The 23,612-nt window shown below is 39.3% G+C and overlaps 1 protein-coding gene across 7 annotated transcripts in view; it reads right to left on the bottom strand.

Annotated features, from left to right (window-relative positions):
• Positions 1–1,148: 1,148 nt before the first annotated feature.
• p120ctn (adherens junction protein p120) overlaps positions 1,149–23,612 on the bottom strand; it is a 48,354-nt gene continuing 25,890 nt past the window's right edge. The window contains exons 3-16 of one of the 7 annotated variants that reach the window (XM_069109278.1): positions 15,684–15,765; positions 15,152–15,217; positions 14,356–14,397; positions 14,129–14,258; positions 13,193–13,475; positions 12,917–13,042; positions 12,573–12,632; positions 11,044–11,666; positions 10,418–10,805; positions 8,018–8,331; positions 7,374–7,677; positions 7,131–7,269; positions 6,776–6,899; positions 1,149–3,407 (exon numbers count right to left, since the gene is read on the bottom strand). In XM_069109278.1, coding sequence (XP_068965379.1) covers positions 3,150–3,407; positions 6,776–6,899; positions 7,131–7,269; positions 7,374–7,677; positions 8,018–8,331; positions 10,418–10,805; positions 11,044–11,666; positions 12,573–12,632; positions 12,917–13,042; positions 13,193–13,475; positions 14,129–14,258; positions 14,356–14,397; positions 15,152–15,217; positions 15,684–15,715 — 2,889 coding nt within the window. In that variant the 5' untranslated portion in view covers positions 15,716–15,765 and the 3' untranslated portion in view covers positions 1,149–3,149. The remainder of the gene's footprint in view (positions 3,408–6,775; positions 6,900–7,130; positions 7,270–7,373; positions 7,678–8,017; positions 8,332–10,417; positions 10,806–11,043; positions 11,667–12,572; positions 12,633–12,916; positions 13,043–13,192; positions 13,476–14,128; positions 14,259–14,355; positions 14,398–15,151; positions 15,218–15,683; positions 15,766–23,612) is intronic. The other 6 variants (XM_069109279.1, XM_069109283.1, XM_069109280.1 and 3 more) reach the window with 6 other exon arrangements.

Genomic DNA, 23,612 nt, shown 5'->3' with positions numbered 1-23,612 from the left:
TATTTCTCAATATTTAATCTCGATAGTCCACGTAACTGATAGTGTGAAATTTCTCGAGAAACGCCTTCGTACAAAAAGAAAAGTGAAAAAAGATCCCAAAGTCAATCGTCAACGTTTAAAACTTGCTGAAATTTCAGCAAAGATCTCCAACTACGATGTCAATTCCAGACATTGCAAAGTCATCGAGGATACGCAAGACATCATGCTCGATTCGAATTTCAGAAAACTTCAGAATCGAAATTCGTCGAAGACACGAGTGAGAAAAGGACAGAAATTTATCAGAGCCGTGTGTGTCACATTGAGCGGAATGGTCCAAGGTCCTCTAAGAGGTTCTCGCGGCAAATTCGCGCGCGTAGATGATTTGCTAGCAGTCCGAACGATAAGCTCGAAGGGTGCCTCTCGATTCGTGAAGAGGCGCGGTTTGTTACCCATTATCGGCTCGCTATCTCGATATCAATCGCGATCGCGCGCTCGTTTCTGTTCGAAATCGTGTTATGAATCATCGTAACAATAACGCAACAGTGGCCAGACATAAAAGACGGTGTATCGGCATATTTGATCGTAATTAACGCGGAAATCCCTTCCGATCGTAAATCCCCATACCCATAGACGGTAGAATATCGTTACGACCCACTTATGACTGTGGATATTCCGCGCAATGGGTGCATTGACAGCATTCGTTCGAAAGCGCTTGTACAAATAGTATATGATATATAGTTCGTGATATTTTATCGAAATATCAAAACATTATTACGATATTATTAATGATGTTACAGATCGTTCTTTCATCGTAACAGAAACGATCGCACGAGCTTTCGCCCGATCCCATCTCGAGGAGGGTCGACGCGACTGATATCCGGCAGGGTAACGGCGATACAGCTTCTGCTTCCGGTGGCACGTCGACGATCGTTGGAACGAGTTTTCTATGGTCGCCGTCATTAATTCGCTCGTTTGTCCTTAATTCGATCTCGTCGTTCGTTCGATTAATGAGACAAAAGCGAATAAATTCGCCTGAATATGAAGGATGATTATGTACAAAAGTTAGGCTGTTATGAACGACTACGCGGTTGATAGATATCGAAAAAGTACGCTTAGAGGATGAACGAACGTTTGGACCGGTTATGCGAGACGACCGACGAGATCGATGATTGTTCTTTTTCCTTTTTTTTCTTTTTACTTATTTACTTATTTATTTATTTAGTCGATCGTGACGTGCATACTGCACGAAGCATTTATATACACACACACATATATATATGTATATATAATTCTGAATCGACGAGGGAGAATTATAATTCTTTTGTCCCCGCGTTGGTGTTATACTTTCTCTCAGTAGCTATAATCGCGAACACAATCGATTTTTTTCAACTGTCATAATAACATTATTTAAGAAATAGAACAAGGATATATTTATTTGTATACATATAATATATATGTATATATATCTATATATATATAATATGTATATCGGTTATCAATAGTGTCATCTCTGTCAAACATTCGATAACATTGAACATCACATATTTCCTCTTTCTGCTCATTCGCACCCTTTCTTTCTTTAATCCCCCTTTTCGTCGATTCTTTTTCGTTCGCTTGGTCTTGGTCTAACTTCGGTTGCATTTCTATATCTTTTCTTATCTTTTTTTCGTTTCAACCATTTACACGACAGCAATACATTAGAATATGACGAAACGTAACAGCGAAGAACCTTGATAATCGTGTGTCTAGAGGTCCAACGAGTAATCCGTTCCTATCTCTTTCGTCTTAGCTTTTTATTCTTTTCTTCGCGTTTCAACCGAGCAGCCATCCTCGAGAACGAGAACAGATTTTTTGCACGATGGGATCCAATCGATCTCATCTGTTGGCAACGTGGTTCTCGACAAAGGTGCTCGTTCCTCCACTTTTCCCCATTTTCTTATTCTTCCTTACGCTTTTACGTTTACGAGTGGACATTTTTATATCGGCACCCAAACGAAAGTATCATGCTAGTTTACACATTCGCTCGCATTCTTTTTGTTTCTTTCCCATGCACTCTTTGTTTCGCGCGATCGAACCGATTGGAAAACTCGGAGAACAAAAAAACAAAGTGCAACTCGCAAATATTCGGCATCCTCGTTACATGCCACACCCACAGCCTCAGAAGTTTACATAATACAATAACGTAGCTTAATCGATACGCCCCCCTAACATACGTGTGTGTGTGTGTCGGTGTAGCAGTTAATGTGTATGATATACCTATATGATATATTTATATTTATATATATATATATATATTCATTCATCTTTATACCCTCCTATATTTATAGCGACAGCCTCGCGACCGCGTTACTCGCTGATATTATTAATAATATTAATAATATTAATATCATTAACATTGATATTATTAATATACTCGTTCGTAGTAATACCGACTACTTAACCTTAGTAGTACTTTTGTAATACGGGTCCTTTCTCCAAGGGTACCGCCTTAAAATATACATATACATGTATATATATAATATTTATATATATATATATTTATATATATAGTGTATATATTAATTTAGAATTGTGCAATGAAGGTTTAGAGCCATTAGTGCGACTACTGCTGCGGATGTGGTCGGACAAGTCGCTTTCCGTGTCTAGTATACATGGATAACGTGGGGTGCGGAGTGCGAATTCTTTTTTATATTTCTTTTTCAATTGTTATATATTCATTTCGTGGTAAGACCGTCTTAAGCAGATACTCGGTGATCTAAACTTCCATGGAAGCTTATTTAAGAGGCTTCCGTGTCTCAGCCACTAACACCTCTATACCCTTCTTGTCCTCAGTCTTCCGGTTCCCTCCAATATACATCGTATCTTCCAACAACGCGTATCATTCTCAGTGCAGTAACGACCTAACCGAAAATACAAAACCAAGAATCCTATCATCCATCTTTGTCCTCAATGCCCTGTCCAGTCTTCTCTATCCATCATCCAGCAAAAAATCGGCAAGATTAATTTCTACTATTTCCCTTGTTTCTCCTTTTACGTTTCAGACACAGAGTCCTCGTCCATCTTTCAATGATTCCCGCAACTGGGAGTCGTGAAATCGTCTTCTATGCGTACAGCAGCCTCGGGGGAAGGATGGCTGCCCCCTGGACGGCGGCTGAACCATGGACACCCTGTTATACCCAGGAATCGCCGGCTGAGGCGGCAGTCGAATTCGGTGGAACGTTTACCGTTGCGGTGGCAGCCGAGCCATCGGGAACACCAACACCATCGGCTACCCACTGACCAGCCGTGGGAGCACCGGCCGCGACGCCCACTCCCGAGCCGACGACCGGGCCCTGACCCTGCGCCTGGCCCACCCCCAGCTCATACTGCCGCTTCTTTTTCTTCTCCAAGTTAACTTGCGCGTAGAGCGGCTCACCGGGTTTCGGTTGCTGCAACACACACACAAGCCAACGGTTAGTTTAGAGCCCTGGCTCGGAGGGTAGCCGGGGGTGGATCGGTCTGGAGTGGGCTGTCGCGTCGCTCGGGGAAACGGGCCCGGTGGATCTTTTTTTTATTTCGTACCCCTTCTTGCTTCGTCCTTTCTGTTACCTCGATTTTATTTTACTTCTCATTTGGATTCCTTTGCATTTTATTTATTTTTGGAAGGTTAACCCTTTCGCTATTATGGTGAAAGGAACTACTAGTCGTTATACTGATTTTTAGGTTGCAGATGGTTGATTAACACTACGCGCGAACAAATACTTGCTATGGAATTTCGAGGGGCTACTGTAGCCGTTCTCATTGTATGGACAGATACATCCAATGATAGCTATAACTTAACTTTGCGATCCAATATGAATTCAACATTTTATTCCAAATCTCTAACCAGACCGTATTCGATAGGTAAACTATTTCGAAAGCTACTCTTAATTTGTCTTTCATTTTCTTAATTATAAACATTTTTATACCAAATAACGTACACATATTGATATTTTTGATATTTTCATACTTTTATTAAATTAAGTTAAATTAAGTTAAGATGTAGGATCGCAAAGAGTTAACTGATTTAATAGCGAAAAGGTTAAAATATAATTAATTTTACAGCTTCTTACATCTTCAAGGGCATTTTACGCTTCATTTTTGTACTTATAAAATGACAAGGTAAGCCTTTAAAAACACCGACTCGTATCTTACAATAAATCAATCATAAATAATATTACCTATACAACCATATCTATCAAAAATCAAGAATACTGAAAAGGAGAACGGGAACAAAACTCCAAAGCTCCTAAACAATCGTATTATGACAAAAAATATAACAACAGCGACACGATAGTTACTGTCAGATACTCTTTTATTATGCTCGATTAATTTGGATATAAATAGATTATAAATAAGTTCGTGCAATAGTCAATGTGTCACTATAAACCATGCTTCGAGGTGCGCTTAGCTTTTCTCTCATACGATAAAAGTCGCTTAATGAGTGTGTCTGTCTACGCGAGTTCGCGTTTATATATATATAAAAAGAAGAAAAAGAAAACCTCTTTTTTACATTAATAGTTGATCGTTAAACACGCTGCATTTTTCGATGATATTAAACAAACAGTGTTGTTTATCCAAAAAAAAAAAAAATCCGCGGTAATGATTTTTGTGCTTTCATTAACGTTACCCTGCTTGTTCGAACTACAAAAATGGAATCGTGGTTTTAGTCGAAACCGAACTCTCCATGTATACACGTAGATTACTTGTTGCATTCTTTTTTTTCTTTTTTAAACATTATTCTTATTCTATATCGGAGATAGACTCTGCATTATCTGGGTCAACGAGTCAAAATTAAGTCCTCTATAGAAACAGATTTTCTCATAATGGGAATCTCATAGAACTAGTGAATATACTGTCGCGCTACTACGGTAATCGCACTAATCACTGTCAATTAGGCAGCGGATCAGCCTCTTCGCGTAAATATTTTGTGCGCTTCTTCTATTTTGTTTTAGTTCAATTTGCGATACTTGATAGAACGATTATCGGTTGAATTTTGGAAAGACATTGGTTTAACTGATTTCGTTGGATTTACACAACTTATTGTAATGGCTGAATGCGCTCCCTAATCGTTGGATAATGTCAAGTACTTGGTCCTGCAATAACTAATCTATTATACAATCGTAGAATAATGCGAGACGCACTTCAACACTAATAAACCAACGGTTTAACTTTTCTGTATGTATATTTCTTCCTATTACGCTATACGGACATAAATAATAGAGTATCTCTCGAACAAGGTTCTTCTGTATCGTTACATAGTCGCTAATAAATGAAATCACGAATTATAGCTAAGTAAATCGGAACAATGAATTATAAATGAATCGTTGTCCCTTGCGTAAAGTCGAATCGAAAAATTGTCCTTGTTATAATTCTTCTTCACCGTAAGTATAAAAAGTTGAAAAGATACCAAATGTCAAAGATTCGTTGAAAGAAAAACCGTAACGAGTGTAACGGACGATTCGAAGAAGTATTCACCACGTCGAACGGATAAACGAACGAAACTTTACATTAAAATGAATGCAATTGCATTTGGACTTGCAATATGCACGTTCGTTATCACGTGTCTCGCACACGACGTAAATCCTCTCTCGGAAGCGCGGCGATAACAACGCGTTTTGCTCACGTTTTGTTCGCGTTACGTAAGTATATCGGTCGATTATTATATAAAAATGCTAGATACTTGATAATTCCATGGACTGTTTTATGGCAGACCGCCGTTAATGCGACCCTTTTCTCTCTATCGTAATACTGTATACATTATACGAATAATGCTGGTTTCATATAACATGAAACACGATGAATATAATTGGTACTCGTTAATTGACTTAGTTTATACACTTATGATAAATGTTCATTAAGTAGCTGCTTTCTCTTTTTTTTATCACAACTGTGTGAGGTTGTCGCTTCTATTTTTTATTTTCCCGCCCTCTTACTTCTCGTGATTTTCCGCTTTCGTTACAGTGACGATCGTTTTTTTTTTCTTTTTTTATTTTCCTCCTGTCGATCTCCGTGTAAGCGGATAAATATCGTATAAATAATTCTGCGTATAATTATCCTTCGCCTAAGTGTACTCTAGCATTTCGTACAAGGAAATGCCTCGTCTTTCTCGCAAATATATGTATATATATGATAATAATAAAACAGATAACAAAAAAGGTAAAAAAAAAAAAAAACAACGAAATCGATTTGTGTACAGTGAAGTAAAATCCTCCTTCTTTGTCTCATCAAACTTCTAAAAATAAAAACTAACAGGGTATGTAGAATCTATTGCTTGCTTGCCCCTGTCTGTCTGTCTGTCTGTCTGTCTGTCTGTCTGTGTGTCTGTCTGTGTGTCTGTCTGCCTGTGTGTCTCTCTCTTTCTCCCTCTCTCTTTCTTTCTTTTTATTGAACAGTGAAACGCAGCGGCAAACTTATCGATAAGGGGAAGACTCGATTCGAAAGGAATCACGTTTTGCTACTGTGTCTTTATGTCTCAACCTGTACTTTCATCTTACAAAGCTCATCGTTCGTTCTTAAAACTCTTATTGGACGTGTCTCTTTGTTTATCTCATTTTTAAACGCTTGCAAACGAAAAACTGTGGTAACTGCGAATAAAATAAAAGTGACAATGTAATGAAATGTCACAAAAGCCGGAGCCGGATCAACGACCGTCCGCGTTTCTCCAGAAACGTACTTTCTTACACTTTCGAGTAGTCGTGAGGAAGATAGCGCTTAGTCTAAACGCCAGCGGAGTCTAAGTGTTCGTCACACAGTACCATTAGTTGTTGTTACTTACAGGCTGATATATAGTGGGTCGACCGACGTTATTCGAATTCATGTTCGCTCTCTGAATCGTTCTGTCCTCGTATCTGGTGCTCCCTTGACTCGCCATCGGTCGGTTTAGGGTGCTACAATCATAGCTATATTCAAAGGAGGGTCGAAGAGTTCAAAAAGATCGTGAGAATATGGACTCTGCTTAACCGAAATTATCTAACAAAGTAGAATTGAATGGGGAAAACATACACATAAAAGTTAAACGCAGAGTCCGGGAACAGAAACGACAAAAATAAAACATCGGTTGGTCTTAAAAGGAAGAAATGATTATAACTTGAAAACAAATAATTATTGATTGTCGATTAACGAGTGGTTACCTATTGGCATTGTTAGGTGAATTAGGCCCTGAATTTCGCGCTGCCACAGTTTTCGTGACGAAATCTTGCTCTTTCCAGCCGTGCTTCTTGTAAACGTCTCTCAGCTCTTGGTGCTGCCACATTGTGAACAAAACTTGTCCTACAAATTAACCGATATTTAGTTCTTCTCAGGAAAGTTCAGAAAATACGTACTTATATTTTGTTTGCAGAAATTTAGTAAAAAGGAAATTGACTTATTCTTGCCTGCAAATTTAAGAACACGAGGCGTGTATTTCTGGCGTTGCCTAGTAATGTTCATCAATCTGTCGACACCGCCAGCATCCAACAGAGATCGCGAGAACTCGGCGTTTTTCTTGATCACTTCGTTCAATGTGGCGAGAACGGCGGCGATTGTGTCGTCACTTGTTCCTTGATCATGCTGGTTATTTCCTGAAGGTAACTTCTGAATGAGATCACGCATCGCGTATTTTCCGATCAGCTCCTTGTTACGCTGGTCTATCGCTAGATTTCTTAGAGCTGTGGCCACAGCACAGACTACGCGGTCCACCTAAAATGGTCGGGCAGAAATAACATTTTTTAAAACATTCTATCATCAAACTTTCATAGATCCAGCGCAGATATTTTTCAGATTGTTTGATTACTCAGCAAAGTAAATGTAAATACTCCCGTAAAAATGTTAATGGTAATATTACAAAAATAATTTAATTGATACAAATTTTAAAAATATGAAAATCGGTTAAACGTTTCTACTCTCCAATTTTTCTACTTTTTCATATTCCTCCACTGAAGTGTACTATCTACCGCTTCGCTATGTTTTTATTTCATAAAAATTCTATCCAATATATTCATCAATTCCTCCGCGCTACATTCCACGAATAATACTGTACCTCCATCCGCAACAACTCCACCAAAATGGGAAGTCCCTTCTCCTTCCTCACAGCCGCGCGAATTTCAATACTTGGCTGCCAGTAGCAGGCTGCGAGGTTCTGAAGCGCCCCAGCCGCCGCCTCGAGAGTCTCCGGATTTGAGCATGTCTGCAGCAATTTCAAATAAGACTGTACTACTTCTGGTTGCCAGAGTAGCTCCATTCCTCTGACGGGTTCCGTTCTAGGGCTAGTAGTGCGAGATGCGGTCGTTTCCTTTTGCACTGGTTGACCATCCTTCTTCTTCTTGCTGCCGCCAAAGCAACCCAAATTTTCACCTAAGGCACAGTGATTTGAAACTGACATTAATTATAGGAAAGGATCGTGATCGAAGTATTAAAAATCTCTTTTTTTTTTTGGTTGAAACTAAAGCGAGGCTGAAACATAAAAAGTCTGTGAACCACAGCAGGGTTAAGTATAATGCTTTTATAGTGTTTTAATAGAGATCGTGTGAATTACTTTCAGTGTATTTGCACTACTTCTATCAGAGAACTACACCAATGCCTGGAACATCGCAAACAACGTGTTGACAGAACAATTGCAACCAGCCAATCATAGAAACAGGCGTACGCAAGATGCACGGAGGGAATGCACTGTTAACGCTTGATGTACACGAACTGCTGATGAAATTAATCCGAGCACTGTAAAGACGATTAATCGTAACGCTTCAAAGCACAGCAATATTTTACACATGTTCGCTCTTCACTCTATTGTTGGTGTTCTCTAGTTACGCGAATTATGTATGAATTTTGTGCAATGTAATGACAAGATTCGCTTTGTTTATTGAATAAAATATTCATCCGTTAGAGTACGTGGCCTAATCGACGGAATCAATATTAGAACAATGATTGCAACGTCGATCACGTGGTTTGTTTGCCAACGATAGCGAACCGGCCCATAAGTTATCAGTAGATTCACGATAAAAGAAATTGTCGTGTGAACAACTAAAGTAACCGTTGAGAAGCGTGGCATGCACTGGCTATTCGGATTTGTTTGATGAAAGAAATAAAATGTCTTACCTTGACATAAACTGTATGCTAAAAAAATTGAAACACATTTTTAATCCATGCTAAACTAGAAAGGATATAAGCTGTCTTTTTTTTGTTTTTTCTTTGCTCTTTTTTCTTTTTTGCTTCTTGTCTCTTGTAGTAGTAGGATCTCGTACGAAAGAAGAATTTGCGATACAAGGCTCATGAGAAACAAGAGAGAAATCATAACACCGAAGGAAACACAAAGATTAGTGTAGTTGCAAAGAGATACATACTAATCGACTGGTAATATGTGCTATTGCTAGTTAGGGTATCGTCGTCTCGCAAAGACATCGTTCCATCATTATCACGAATACACGCAATTATGTTGGATCAAATGTGCAAGCGGTATATCGACAGAGACGTAAGCACTACAACGAATGTTCAGTGTACACAGATGTGGAATATATCATTTTGATAGACTCAAGAAAGTATACGGGGTCAACTACGACTCCTAATTACTACCTTGCACGTTTCACACTCGATAGAATCTGAAACGTGCAATATATCATTAATATGCGACTGGTTTAATGTACAATACTGTGTTGCCAAGCGGATGTATGTTTTCAAATGCTCCGTTTTCTCCGTAACAACTCGATCAATTTCATGTAAACTATTACTAAGGGACTATCGATCCTACTTTTCGGAGAACTAATTTTCATCGTACGTCAATTTAGCCTACTCCGTGTAAGTACAGAATCATACAAAAGCAAGGCAATGTTAAGTCTCGATGCTTGAAACAACATGCTTGAACAACAGAAGAATTTTATGCTGTGAAGTGGCCTTAAAACTCGTGATAAAGCTAAAAATGACCATCTAAATTTTTAAAATTTTATCCAGGTCACAAAGTACTCTACGAATTATACATTTTCAATTTTACCACTTATCGATGAACCACAAACCTTTATTAGTCTACCTTTTATTTGACACAGATCATCAAAACTATGTTTACAAAAAGCACGCAATACCTAAAGCTTCACAAGTTGCTGATAAATTGCAAAATTAGAAATTCAGAATACTCCATAACTATTAAGCTCTGCATTACATTGCTTTTGCAACACACTGTACCACGATGGTCTGCTGCAATTTTAGCGTCACAATACCGCTCGTATATACAGAACCGATTCAATAAAACGACACAAAATTACACCCGCTCGTCCTTCTTTTCCGTTTGTCGATCCGCTTATCATCAGCGCACACACAATTCGGCTGCATGCGTGTCACCACATGCCCATTGAGGGAACCCGTGTGTTTACCATGGCACGGAGGAAGGATACACTCGTGTCATTCTCGAAATGCAGGAGTATCCTCACGAGAGTCATCGACAAACCCTCACCTTTGACTGGAGCAGCTACCCTGTTCTGAACGGTCGACTGAATCGGATGTTTGTCGTAGTTTGGGTCCTCCACCTCCTGACACCGATAACTCAGGTTTCGCAGAATACACACACAGTTCTCTACGATCTTGTTCCCGATGTTCGACTTCTCGATGGCGGATCGTACTACGTAAAGAAGAGCGTCGACCAAACCTTCGCACTCGCGCAGTTTCTTCCTCGCATACTCGCCAGCGCTAGAGACGTTTCTTAAGACGCCAGATGCGTTTCTGAACACGGTCGACCAGCATGTCTCGCCACTGGAAGAGCTTGGATCCCAGCCACTGTGCGGGATAATTATGTTGTTCACCACCATCGTTACGCCATCATCGATGATGGATTTCTTAAGGTCCTGGAAGAATGAAAATGTAAATACGTCTATAATAGTCTATAATCTATTTATAAATACACTATTTAGCTTGTCCAAAGGTTTAATAGCCAACTTCGACAGTATATTGTACTATTAAATTCGTAAATCAATTCTACCTTTCTTTACATAACGTTATCGTCGATTAGGCTAAAAAGTGTCGAGTTAAATATATTCGTACAATCGTAAAATTCTATCAAATATACCATACACGTCTACCCACCTCACACGAGGATAAATTCCAAAGAACCCCCGTCACCAGTTCCTTCACGTCCGCGTCAGACGTCCTACGTAATAAATTGATCAAGGCCGGAACACCGCCGGCGTTCTTGATAGCCCTCTTGTTTTCGTCATTCTGTCTGCCGTAAGACAAATTCCGCAGCGCGCCACATGCATTCCTATACACGTCTGGATTATCGTGATCCAATAATTGCACTAACGGTGGTATTCCACCTAGACTTCGCGTCTTCTGCTTATTTGGATCGTCCATGTAGCATAGATGCTGCAGATACGCGGCAGCGTTCGCCTTGATGATATTGTTCGGATTACTCAGGAAGCCGATCACCTCCGACAAGTTCGGATCTCGCCATCTCATGGACTTCTGATCATCGTCCAATGGGCTAGCCATGCCGGGCACCACCGGATGTCGAGATTGTAGCCGTTGAAGATGAACCTCGTCGTCAAACATTCCCGGAGGAACTCCAGAGGTGAGTGGGACCGGATGGCCTTCGTCGTAACCGGGCACATCGCTAGGAACTGCGACTGGACCTACCCCGACGCCAGGGCCGTATCCAACAGGTCCATAAGGGGACGGAGACACGTAACCGTAAGCCACTTTATTCTCGTCTGGAAAAATGGGATGCCACACGAGGTTGATTACGATTCGACGATATGCAGAGCTTCCGCTAGATTGGCTCTAACGTTGTACTGCAGTATTCCATTAACTGGCCCACGGGCCCGAATCTTATCTGATCACTGATCAGGTATAGAGGAACTATTACAGGGTTGGGACTTTCATAGTCAAATAAGAAAAGTCAACGGCTTGACAATGTATTAAAATCACAAAGAATTCAGAATGGAAGATTTAGAAAATAGTTATCCCTATGTCAGTAGTTTATAGTATATATAAATATTATATCATAAATGTTACATTTTAAATTTGATGATTTGATGAATACTATATTCGATAGTTTGCTTGGCGCGATAGTTCTTTCGCGGGCTACACTGCTAAGTTAAAGGATCGGGAGGAAACATTAATGGTGAGCTTGGAATTCTAGCTTTCTAGCCGAAGATCAGAGATTTGATTTCTGGGTTTCCATCTTTTCCTTTGCTCCAATATATTTCTAGAAATCCTAGATATTTCCATTGAATTCACACGATTACCTGACATATGTGTCTATTTTTCAACATTCGTTCCAAGAAATCAGTTTTCATAACAGCTAGGGATATGAAGAGATGGTCAGTTAACGAATGAAAATCCCGGCCAGTTAACGTGTCACTAGTGTACTCGTATAGTTGAAACGCATAATTCACTCGCATTATCTGTGCGATGGTAGTAGCGTGGTTTGAAACAGTGGAATATGGACTCGCGACGTTAAAGAGACTCAACGACGATAAACGCGGTCAGATGAAGTTTAACAAGAGTGAAAGAGGCAAGAAGAGAAAGGAAGTCGACAAAGGGAAAAAGAGAGAGAAGAATAGAAAGAGAAAGGCAGAGAGAATGAGTTAAATAAATTATTGATGTGACCCTACCATGAGGATGCTGAGAGGGTTCGCCAGAGTCATCCATATTCCAAGAGTTGCTGATTTGATCTAGAGAGAACACAAAATAACAACGAATGTCAGGCATAGAGATAATTAAAGTGAATTATGCTGTGCCCCGTGCACGATCAGACAAATAGCCGTGGCCCGCTGCAACATGATAGCTGAATATCTCATTATACAGCTGTCTAGGTCAACGTTGCGCTCAAAAAAAAAAAAATCCTTTCGATCAAGAAGAAACGACAATGATGCGACAAAGCCTCGAAGAAAAAAAATGCGGATTATGAGCTATCTATGAGCTATCCCGTATCTTCCCGTTTCGATAACGAACATACCATATTGATCTCCGGGACCACCAGGACTAGGAGTAATACGATAATGATCTTGCAACGCGGGATTCAAACCTGGATCGATGTCGTTGTAACCGCCTTCCACATATGGCGCCGCCTTACGTAGGTATTCTTTAAGAAAAATAAAAGGAACATCTTAGACGTAAAGAGTAAAGAGACGTAAAAAGGTCTTCGTTTATTCTACTGTTTTCCGCGGTTCTGTGTAACTTTCGTAACAATGACGAGACCATGTAAGACGGATAAAAATAACCGATTGCTTACCATGCGGAGGCGAGGCACGACTGTGCTCAGAAGGACTATGAGGACTGTGAGGAGAATGCGAGCGTGGCATGTAGATACCATGCGGACCCGGATACCCTGGCTGTGGTGGATAACCGAGGTACGGCTCGTAATGTTCAAAACCGACCATGTACGAGTCCGCCGGATATCGCCGGTCCGCGTGCTGATAATCCTGAGACATCAATGGAACTGACATGTAACTCACTGCGCCTGGATCTGGCTCCATGTGTGATACCTCGCGAACAACCTTCGACACGTTTGTCACCTGTGAAAATTTCAACAGTTTATAGAAAGAACGAGACCGCCAAGAATACTGGAGATGCTGGGAATGCTGAGAATAATCAGGATACTTTGAATGGTAAGAATATCTAGAATTCTGAGAATGTTCGGTATAATAGGATTGAACATTCTCAAAATGTTAAGTATAATTGAATTATGATTTCTGAAAATGTTACAAGTACCGGAAATGAGTATCATGATTTGCAAGGGAACCGATTTGGAGGATTCCGAGAATGTGAGAATACCGAAAAAAAACACGGGAATTCAAGTTCTGAAAAGTAAAGTAGCAAACAGTAAAAATGCTGATAATGAACGAACGCTGAGGCTTTTGAAAAATATACAAATAACGAAAATTGACATCTTTTTAAAACTTTGAGAACTCGCAGTACGCTAAGAATAATAAGAAATCTAGGAATTGTCAGAACTTTGAGAACACCGACAATCAGTCACTGCAATTTCAAAGAGAACTGAGAACTTCGATAACTCGAAGAATATTGAGAGTAATGGCAACAAGCGTACAACGTACTACGAGTACTGAGAATAACGAGAACACGGCTTCGAAGGGAACAATCGTTAAGAGTAAAAGGAAATCGTTGCTCAGCAAATTAGACCGTTGCTAAAACTGGAAACGGATCTCACTTGTTGAGTAGTTTGCTGCTTATGGCTGCGGATAAGTAATGGATCCTCTTGGACAGACAAATGAGACGAATGCAACGAATGGGTGTCCGCCTGGCCGTTACTTCCGTGGTAATCTGCATCACTCTGTCCGCTGCAAAACGTTCGCAATAATGATCAATTAGAGTCGCTCGTCCCATCGTGCAATCGAGAGCAATCGGCGATTTATTCGCGTAAGTTCGATAACTTACGTGTATTGCGGCATGTCGGGGCCCTTCTCCTGGAGAACGCGTCTGGAAAAAATACAACGAGACCGATTACATTCTGATCTACGATCGTCGAACAAAACTACCAAATCGAATTACCACGAAAATGAAAGAATACTGAAAAAATATCGATCGAATCGTACACGTTTATATGATACTTTGTAAAACAATGGTAGCAAAAAAGATAATAAATAACTCATGCACTTCGATCAAAAAATAACACGCTGAAATCAAATGGGCAGACTAACAAAAAGAAAAGGGGGATCGAAGTACAAAGAAAAACATTCAAATACACGCCTAACTACGCCAAACTACTCTTCTCGCGTTTTTGTCACACATCGCTCTGAACCATGCTAAGTAAATGCAAACGAACGCGTGTTCGTGCCACCGACATTACTCATTCTGACAACTTTATATCTCTAACTCAATATCTTTCATGAATGAGCCGCGAATTTTCTTAAAATTTCCAAAATTGGCAACCATCTTAATGAATTATACAGATGAATTCTGTGTACATGATACATCGAAAGTGATACAGTTGCAGTACAGGTGATAAAGTAAGCTCAAGAGTAAATCAAATGTTTCGAAAGTCCAAATAAGTCATTTGAGACATTTTGGAGAAGACAAGAGTCTAGAGTTAATTGTTATTAAGTAAAAACTTCGCCAAAGAGTAACTTAATCCAATAGGAACGTCGGTCAACAGCGATCATCGTAGATAAACGCGTTAGTTGCGTAGACTCGCGGTCAGAATGACTAACCTCGGTTAGGTCATGTTAGTCACCTCTGTGTGATCTCAGTGTGCGTTATACTGTGCTCCTGTCTCTCGACGATTCGACGATTCACCAGCCTGACATTAATAATTTCGGTCTGATTAATTTGGGTGCTGAAACTACGTGCTTCCTAGGGTGCAACCTCGAGTTAGATATCTTGTAACTGTCTTTTTCATCATTGATTCCCCATGATTCCCAGGCCTCGTATGTATTACCTTTTATTCTCTTTTTTTTCTATCTGAGGCGCCAGGAAAAATGGGCCAAACGAATGGAACGACAGCAGGATAGACGATAGAGATAGTCGAGTCTTTTTGTTTCTTTCTAGCTATTACCGGGAAACGAGTTTTGCCAATTGGCCGAGTTACGTCTTGCACTAGCCGTGTAAGAGAGAGGGGGAAAAGCAGAGTTCATTTTACGATCACCGGCTTCTTATTGAAACGAATAGAAAGAGATACGTAGATCAAGGGACATAGTGAGAGAAATAGAGGTATTAATCGGTTACGAGTCTCTCGGCAGAGAGCTCGAGGAGAGAAAGACACTTACAGACAGGAGTCAACCAGCTGATTATTTGACATACCAGCTGATTTTTCGTCTCTTGCGGCTCAGCAGTCAATGATGACGTCTCCTGGAAGCACACCAAACGAATGAAACGTTAAAACAACATTTGAATGCAGTGGATCATCACATTTATTTTACATACCACGTATCTACATTTTTTCCATAGATTTTTACAACTTTTTCATTTCATTTCGAACAAATGATTTTGTTTTTTTGTCCATTTGAGATAATACATATTAAGATCAAAAGTTTGAGATCATTTTCTCAATCGAATCACCTGCTAATTTATACTAATTTCAAAAATACTTTAATTCGACATGTCTTGTTACGAAAGGACTTGCTAAGGTGATTTTCTTCAGATTCTAGAATTTTATATATAACGCGCAATAATTTCAAACTTTTGGATAATAATGCGACGCATTTTGAAAAATTGACACTGTTCTTAAATTATATATTTGTAAATTTTCCAAGGGTAATAATATACAATATCCGCAATAATAATAATAATCACAATATCTATTGTACATACATACTATTTATTCTTAAAATATCCTCAGTATAACTTTGATGCCACGCACAAACATTTTCGTTTTCCTTTTTAAAAACGACCTTTATATACCACCTTCCTTTAAAAAATGATAGAAAGACTGAAGAGGTGCGTGTTTGCAGCTCGCTTATACGTATCAACTGTGCTGTTTACGAGTCTGTTAACGACTACTGTATTGATCGGAACATTAGCAGAGAAGGTCTAATTGCACGACTTATACCTACGTTCTTTTAATACTTCCCACGAAGACGGTTAAGAAGTTTATCCATCTACTTAAAAACTTTTCACGATTTCTATCGAGCATTATTAATTCATTTAAAAGGAACGACACGAAAGCTTTTCATACAGAATAATCAGTCTCCCGTGGGAGAACAGAAACAAAATGATCAATACAACTAGAATATCAACCATGAAAACTCGTTAGTCCAGGTTAGACGTTAATTTTGTTTCGAGACCCACATGATGTCTCCTTTTTGATTAACCTTCTCCTTCCCTTCGTCCTTCTCCTTTTTCATCTTTGTATTTTATTAATTTATCTCTGACCTCCCACCTTTTTTCGGTATCCAGCCGTTAATTAATTTTGTTACTCTTTCGCACAACGTGCAATTACCAGGCAGAGAGAATCGTGGCATGGGTGTCACGCGTAATCACTGCATTAAAATATAAAACGAGCAAAAGAGCTTAATTAATTTGTCACCTCGTCGCTCTTTTATAGCGTGTTCCGATTGCCCTCCGCCTGTATACGAGTACATATATCTACATAGGTGTACACGTATACTCGAGCTCGTGGAAAGGATAGAGCAAAGTTCGGTAACGAATTCATCTAACTACGATACCGGAATTTCGCCGGCGAGCTGCCTCCTAAAAGGATTCTAGCCTAGTCGACCAGTATCATCGCCAGATTCTATTCGACCAACGAAATTCGTTTCCACTTATTGTCCGGAATTGTCCTTTTTCGCCTCCTGAATAATCGCTTTCGAGGATATTTTAGACCCTCCTTTTTTAGAAAGGAATCTCTTTTGGAGCCGGTACGATATCTTACGGTTCCGGTTCGTCGAACACAAAATATTGAAAGTAAATGACGAAAGACTTCAAAGACAACATTTTGAATGAACGGTATCCACAATTTAATTTAACGAATAAAACTGTACGTATAAAGATCACAGGAAAAAAACACGTTGAGTAATGTGTAAAGTTCTTGTTTAAAATCTTCTCAATGGTATATCACGATTAGATAAGCGATCCGTTTTTAATTGCGATTAAATAAAAAACGACGAATTAACCGATTTTAAATATTGTTACTACAATTGATCGCAATAATTAATTGCAATTAATTGAACGCGATAGTCTCTCCATCAATTTAGAAGAACCTTCTTCATTTTATTCATAGCTTGACAAACATACCAGCTGAAGATAGATTCCTTAAATAATAAAATAATGTTTAACAACTACAAATACTAATCCTGACAATGCAAAAATAAATTTTATCGAGTCGTAATATTCTACGAGTCCTAATAAAACATAATACTCCGATCCTTCTATCTACAATTTATCATATCTTGCCAAAATTGATGATCAAATGTCCACATGCTGCTGAGTGCTAATGTACCAGTAAGTATACAAGTACGTTATCCGCGAAAATAAGCCACGTAGCTTCAATGTATCAATACGCGATACATCGTGAATGGGTTAAAATAAGAAACGATTACATAAAAGAACTTGTCGAGTAATAATTGCATTAACATCGATTAGGAACGCGGGTACCAGCGACATCGATCTCGTTCTAGGCGAATCCAGGTCGAAAGCGCGATAAGGGAAAAGGAACTTAAACGAATTCCCTAGTCTGTCCCTTGTTTCATCTGATCCGAGGGAACGGGCTCACGATATTTGCCATTGTCGCAATCTTTTTATCACCTGCTGGTGAATTCGACCACGTGCCGGGACTCGTAATACCTTAATAGCTGCAGAAGAATCGGCAAGATATTCTCGTGCTTCCTTCCTTCCAGTACTCTTACTACTTCCTTACTATTATACTTGGACGTTTGAGAAGCAGAACCGTGTTCGAGACGAACGAAAGAGACCGTATTCCGAGAATAGTTTCGAGACTGTAAAAGTGGGCCAAACTCCGTTCTATGGTGAAGGTAGATTTCGTTGACAACCGGTTATTAACAGTAGTTTTCTTTAATTACCGAGAAGTTACACCAACTTGGAGTTTAGTGGCACCGCGTTTGGAAACTGTAACCCTCAATTTAATTCGTCCAAAGAATTTACCTACGCTCTTACGGACTTCCATGAAATAAGGAGTAAAGAAGAGTAGCGCGATTTGGTAGATTAGAAACGAAACACGAGGAAAAACGTTTACTCGAAATCTTCGTTTTCCGGCAACGAATGTTAATCCTCTCAAAAACGTTTACTCTCTCCGCGGTACTCAACCAACTTTTTCCCTGCAATTCTCTTGTCCAAACCTCGCTGGGGCACCTGCATTTCCCCATAAAACTAAACAAATCTTGTCGAGTCGAGATACTAGAAAAGGGAGAGAGGAAGAGAGTAAAATACGGTACACTTAAGGTTCCTTAGTCTTAAAACTCTGTGCATCTTAACCTGGTACACCACCGCCCATTCTTGTTTCCACGATGCGCCAGGAATCGATTTTCTCTGCCAGCGTTTCCGCGCAAGATGCATTTCCCACAGGATCTCTCGGCACTCGGCAGGATCTTCGGATCGTCCTTCGAGTGAGGGCGGGACCTCCCAACTCGAGTAATTAAGACGCGAAGCGAGGCTAATTGCCGTGCGACTAACGAAGTGCGCGATTTCCGCTGAGCTGCGACCGCAACCATCGAAGAACCAAGACGCGTCCATTTGACCGAAATTGCATCCTTACTAACGAGCTCTTTTTCTTTCTTCTCCTCCTTTTATTATTCCTTTTTTAACTTCTTTCATTGTCCTTTCCTCTTAGTCCTTTCATCGCGTCCAGCGTCGTCCTTGCAAACAGAACGTTACCTTACCACTAGTTATTTGCACGCATGTACACACACACACGTGGGAGTTGTATGTTTAGAGAAGGGTACAGTCATCCTCGATTAATACTGCAATTAAGCCCTCTCTCTTTCCTGTTTACCATTCTCTTTTGCTCTTCTTTTTTAGGGAGCTCTCTCTCTCTCTCTCTCTCTCTCTCTCCGTGTTGTTCTTCCACTCATTTTTGTCGGTTTTTGAGGTCTCCTTTGTATTGCCTTTTTTAGCCTTTTTTTTACCTTTTCTAAGGTCTTAGCTCCCTTATCCCTTTCACTCATCTTCTTCTATTCTTTTGAAACCTTTTTTGCTGTTACTTTATAATACCTTTTTGTCATTTTCTCAACCTTTGAAATATTGTCTTTTTATTCTCTATTTCTTCCGTTTTTCAGATCCTGTTGTTCCTTTTAACTCATCATTTTTGCCTTTTCTTTGACCTCTGCATTAATTCCTTTTTCTTGCGTTCTTTCCTTAAATTCGCACGTTGTTTTTCATCTCACTCTATTTTCCCTAATCCTTAAACCCGATATTAATTATACCGCATTTTATATGTTACTTTATTCTAATTTTCTTACTCACGTTCCACAAATTCGAAAGAAAAATGAACATGTCTTAACCAATCTGTTATTAGTTTACTACATCGTTCTAAAATTTTGTCGTGCTAGTTTCTTTTTCTATTATTTTATTACTATTCTTAGCACGTTCCGTTCGAATAATAGCAAATATAATATAGCATTTTGCTCTACAATATTTGCGTAAATTTTTTGTACGCTTCACATAAACTCGAAAAAGAGATAAAACACGTCTCGCATGGAAATAAAAATTCAACGATTACGATACGAACAATGGGATTTCCGTGCGATCGGAGGCAGAGATGAAAGAGAGGCAAGAGGGCCGATGCGTTCCAGGGCACGCGTTTAACATTCCTGCTTTGAATACGTAATTTTCAGTGGCCGAGGCGGTGGAGGTAGCCTGGCCGGGAACAAGCACAATGCACGCGTGGTTTTATCCGCATCTCTGCTGACACACGTGCCTATAAAAGACATTCCTCGAACGTTACAGCAAACCGAGGCCACTATAGATTTCGAAAAATACAATTTTAATACATTCTCCTCAACGTCTTCGATCGACCAACTCTGCGATTAACCTCTCGCAGTTTTCCATTGTATGTTTACGAATAGCTTCCTCCTCCAAATCGAACTTTCCTTTCGTAATTTCCAGTTTGACGGCGCTCGAAAACTCGAAACTGTTTGATCTCGCCTATTATCGCAAAATTACGAATGAGACTTGCAAAATTTCAAACTCGACGTTCCGAAGTCTTACGATTCGATGCAATTTCCCAACTCCGCCAGTGAAATATAGATGCAATTTGTGGCAACCGAAGGCTGCGAGCAAGGAACAGCTTACAAAGCGTTGAAATTTCCGAAATCGTGCACACGGGGAACCGAAGTTCGCGGCACACGCCATATCACGGGTGTAAACGAACTTTTGAAAATACCATAGGTTTCCACGACACCACTCACGGTGGAAATCCCGTTCGCAAAACATCGATCAACATCACGTCGACTCTTTTTATAAAGGGATTTCAAATATATCCGGAGCTGGACGAATTTTATCGGTACTAAAAAATGAAAAATGTCGACTTAAATTGATACGTTGCTACTCCCTTACTGCAGGTACTAAAAAGTTATTAATGCGTGTCTTTTCTTGATAAAAATGCACAATGGTACGTTTTTTAAGGATATCTTGAACTTTCCCCAACGGTATTTTGTGATTCTTTTCTCATTAAAATTTTAACGAATGTACAAGCGGAACAAGCAAGTTTTCGATCTTTTCGATGAATTTTATCGGTATTAAAAGTGTGGGCTTAATGATCTTGTAAAGTGAATACATTTATAAGATATATATTCATACGGACGAATCTTATGCGAAAAGGGATTGCACCAGTAGAATTGACATTCCGAAGTGCAAAAGGTTAAAGTTACGTTAGAACTGCTTTTGTTAAATTATAACTATAATCCTTATCACGAATGCGACACAATTAATCTTGCACTTCCTACGATCTTCTCGTAATAATCTATCATACGATATGTTAAAAAAAATTTTTTAAATGACATCTTTTTCTATTCCTGGTTTTTCCTACGCTTGATATCGTAAACAATTTTACATTTAAAACATACCGTGCTTAAAGCATCGCGATACGAAAAAGAATTACAAATCTGAATGTTTTTTGATGACTTTTTCCATCGATATAAGTAGATAGCAGATAAAAGCTGTTCGTTGAACGATGCTTACTTTCCATCTCCGTTCTAACGTAGGAAAAGCTGCAAAAGTTTTTCGTCTCGTTGCACCGGCTCGTAGTAGTCGGAAATGTAGGCCAACGTCGCCCAAGGCCTCGTTCCCTAACAGTGTCTGGCGTATTGGATTTTTTACACGTCAGAACGGATTCACAGGTAGACCGGAACCCTTTACTAGTGAGTAGGGATGAACACCCCAGGGGGACATGTCTCGGTTGGCCTACAATCGCCACACTGATACCTCTCTCTCTCTCTCTCTCTCTCTCTCTCTCTCTCTCTCTCTTGTAATTTCCCCGAAAATCCAAACTTGCCATCATAATACTCTCTCTCTCTGCTCGCGCTCCGATATTTTGAAAAAAACATATTTTATCAAATTTCTATCTAATCATTATTAAAACTGATTAGCTATTTAAGCACGTATTCTTCATGTCTAGACTTCTCTGTTCTTCTTTTTCAACTTTCTTTCCCGTATGAAATAATCTGTTATTATTACTCGATCTCGAAATATATATGAACAATAATTCTGAAAATAATTTTCACCAATTTTTCATTCGCATAATTCTCAGAAAGTAACCAAGAATATATTTCATCGATCATCGTAACCTTCAAAATCCCCTCCGCATTTCGACCCTCATCATTCTTGTGAAAAGCCAAGCGTGACCAGCGGTACCGATCACGCCAATTAATCATAGCAAGTTAACCAGACAAAGGTCGTATTCGTACGGAAGAAATGTATTTCGAGGGCGTCGGCTAGAGACTCGCGGCGTACGAGAGATTTCGCGCAGCTGGTTGCGGTTCCAACGACCAGATTTGCACGATGCAACCATAAGGTTGTACTTACGCAAGTGCATGCGTTGCACGCAGAACGGTGAGCGACCACCGCATGAGAACCCCATTATACGCAGGCTATGCTATTGTTTATCTTTTCATCTTCCGCGCAGCTGTGCTCGTCGCTCCACATTTCCATGCAACGACGCACAATCAGCTCGAAACCAAGTTTCTTCTATAAAATAATTAATAGATATTATCGTTACCTACGCGAGATCAACCAGATGCTTTTGTTGCCGATCCTCAATTTACAATTTCTGTAATCCATGTTGTGTATCACGTTACCATAAATTTGTATTGAATTATTTAAGAAGAAATTTAGAAATTTTGGAAAAAGAATTTCATTATAAACTTCGAAGGATTGAGAAGATGGAAAGTTCAATGTTTCAAGTTTCTTAACGTGCACTCCTTGATAGGAAAAAGAACAGAAATTGTTGAGACATTGAGAAATATTTGTCTTTGCAGTTACGTCAAAGAGGATTTTAGGCGTGTATGCGAAATTTAATTCCGCTCGGCCATGTCCTTCGGGCACGGGAGTAGCCTTAATTAGTTTCCGCTTAATCTTACATGGGAACACGCGCATGTGAGAAGCAAATTAAATAAAACGCACGATGCAACCCTACGAGTTTCGATACGATTTTATTAACACGTTCTCGAAAAAGTCGCAGGGAACCAACTGGAACATTGTTTAACAACGAAAGGAGAACAAAGTAATGAATAAATCCTCCTTGTGAAAACAAATCTTCATTGCACGTTTTATTCTTTTTTACATCCGCTATTAATCTTTGCCATCAAGAAAAAAAATAATTAAAGCAAATCTAGTGGCATAAATAAATAATTCATTAACCATTGCAATTTATTTGTAACGACACTCGTTTACTGTAAGTAAATCAATATAATAAAAGAAGAACGCAGAATTCTGATTGCCGTAAATCGATACTCGTGCTTCCATGTTGTTTACTCTAAATCTTTTATTTTATTCTATTTTATTTGCGGCTAGCTTTTCTACTCTTCCTTACAATCGAAGAACAATAGAACGATTCTCTCTATTTGCAGAATTACTTCATTTTCTTTACTTCGACCATTCCTCCTTGCAATTAAGAAAAATATAAATTAAAATTAATAATTCTTCTAGCGTAAATATTTATTTGATAAAGAGAAATCTCCTTATTTTCGGGATGCCTAGTTTTAATTGGATAGATTTCTGTGTTCATGGCGAATGACGTACATGTG

This window comes from Bombus flavifrons, chromosome 3, assembly GCF_040668555.2.
Source record: "Bombus flavifrons isolate JBK064 chromosome 3, iyBomFlav1_principal, whole genome shotgun sequence".
NCBI lineage: Eukaryota > Metazoa > Arthropoda > Insecta > Hymenoptera > Apidae > Bombus > Bombus flavifrons.
Note: the sequence above shows the minus strand (reverse complement) of the source record. Positions and strands in the feature narration are given on the sequence as shown.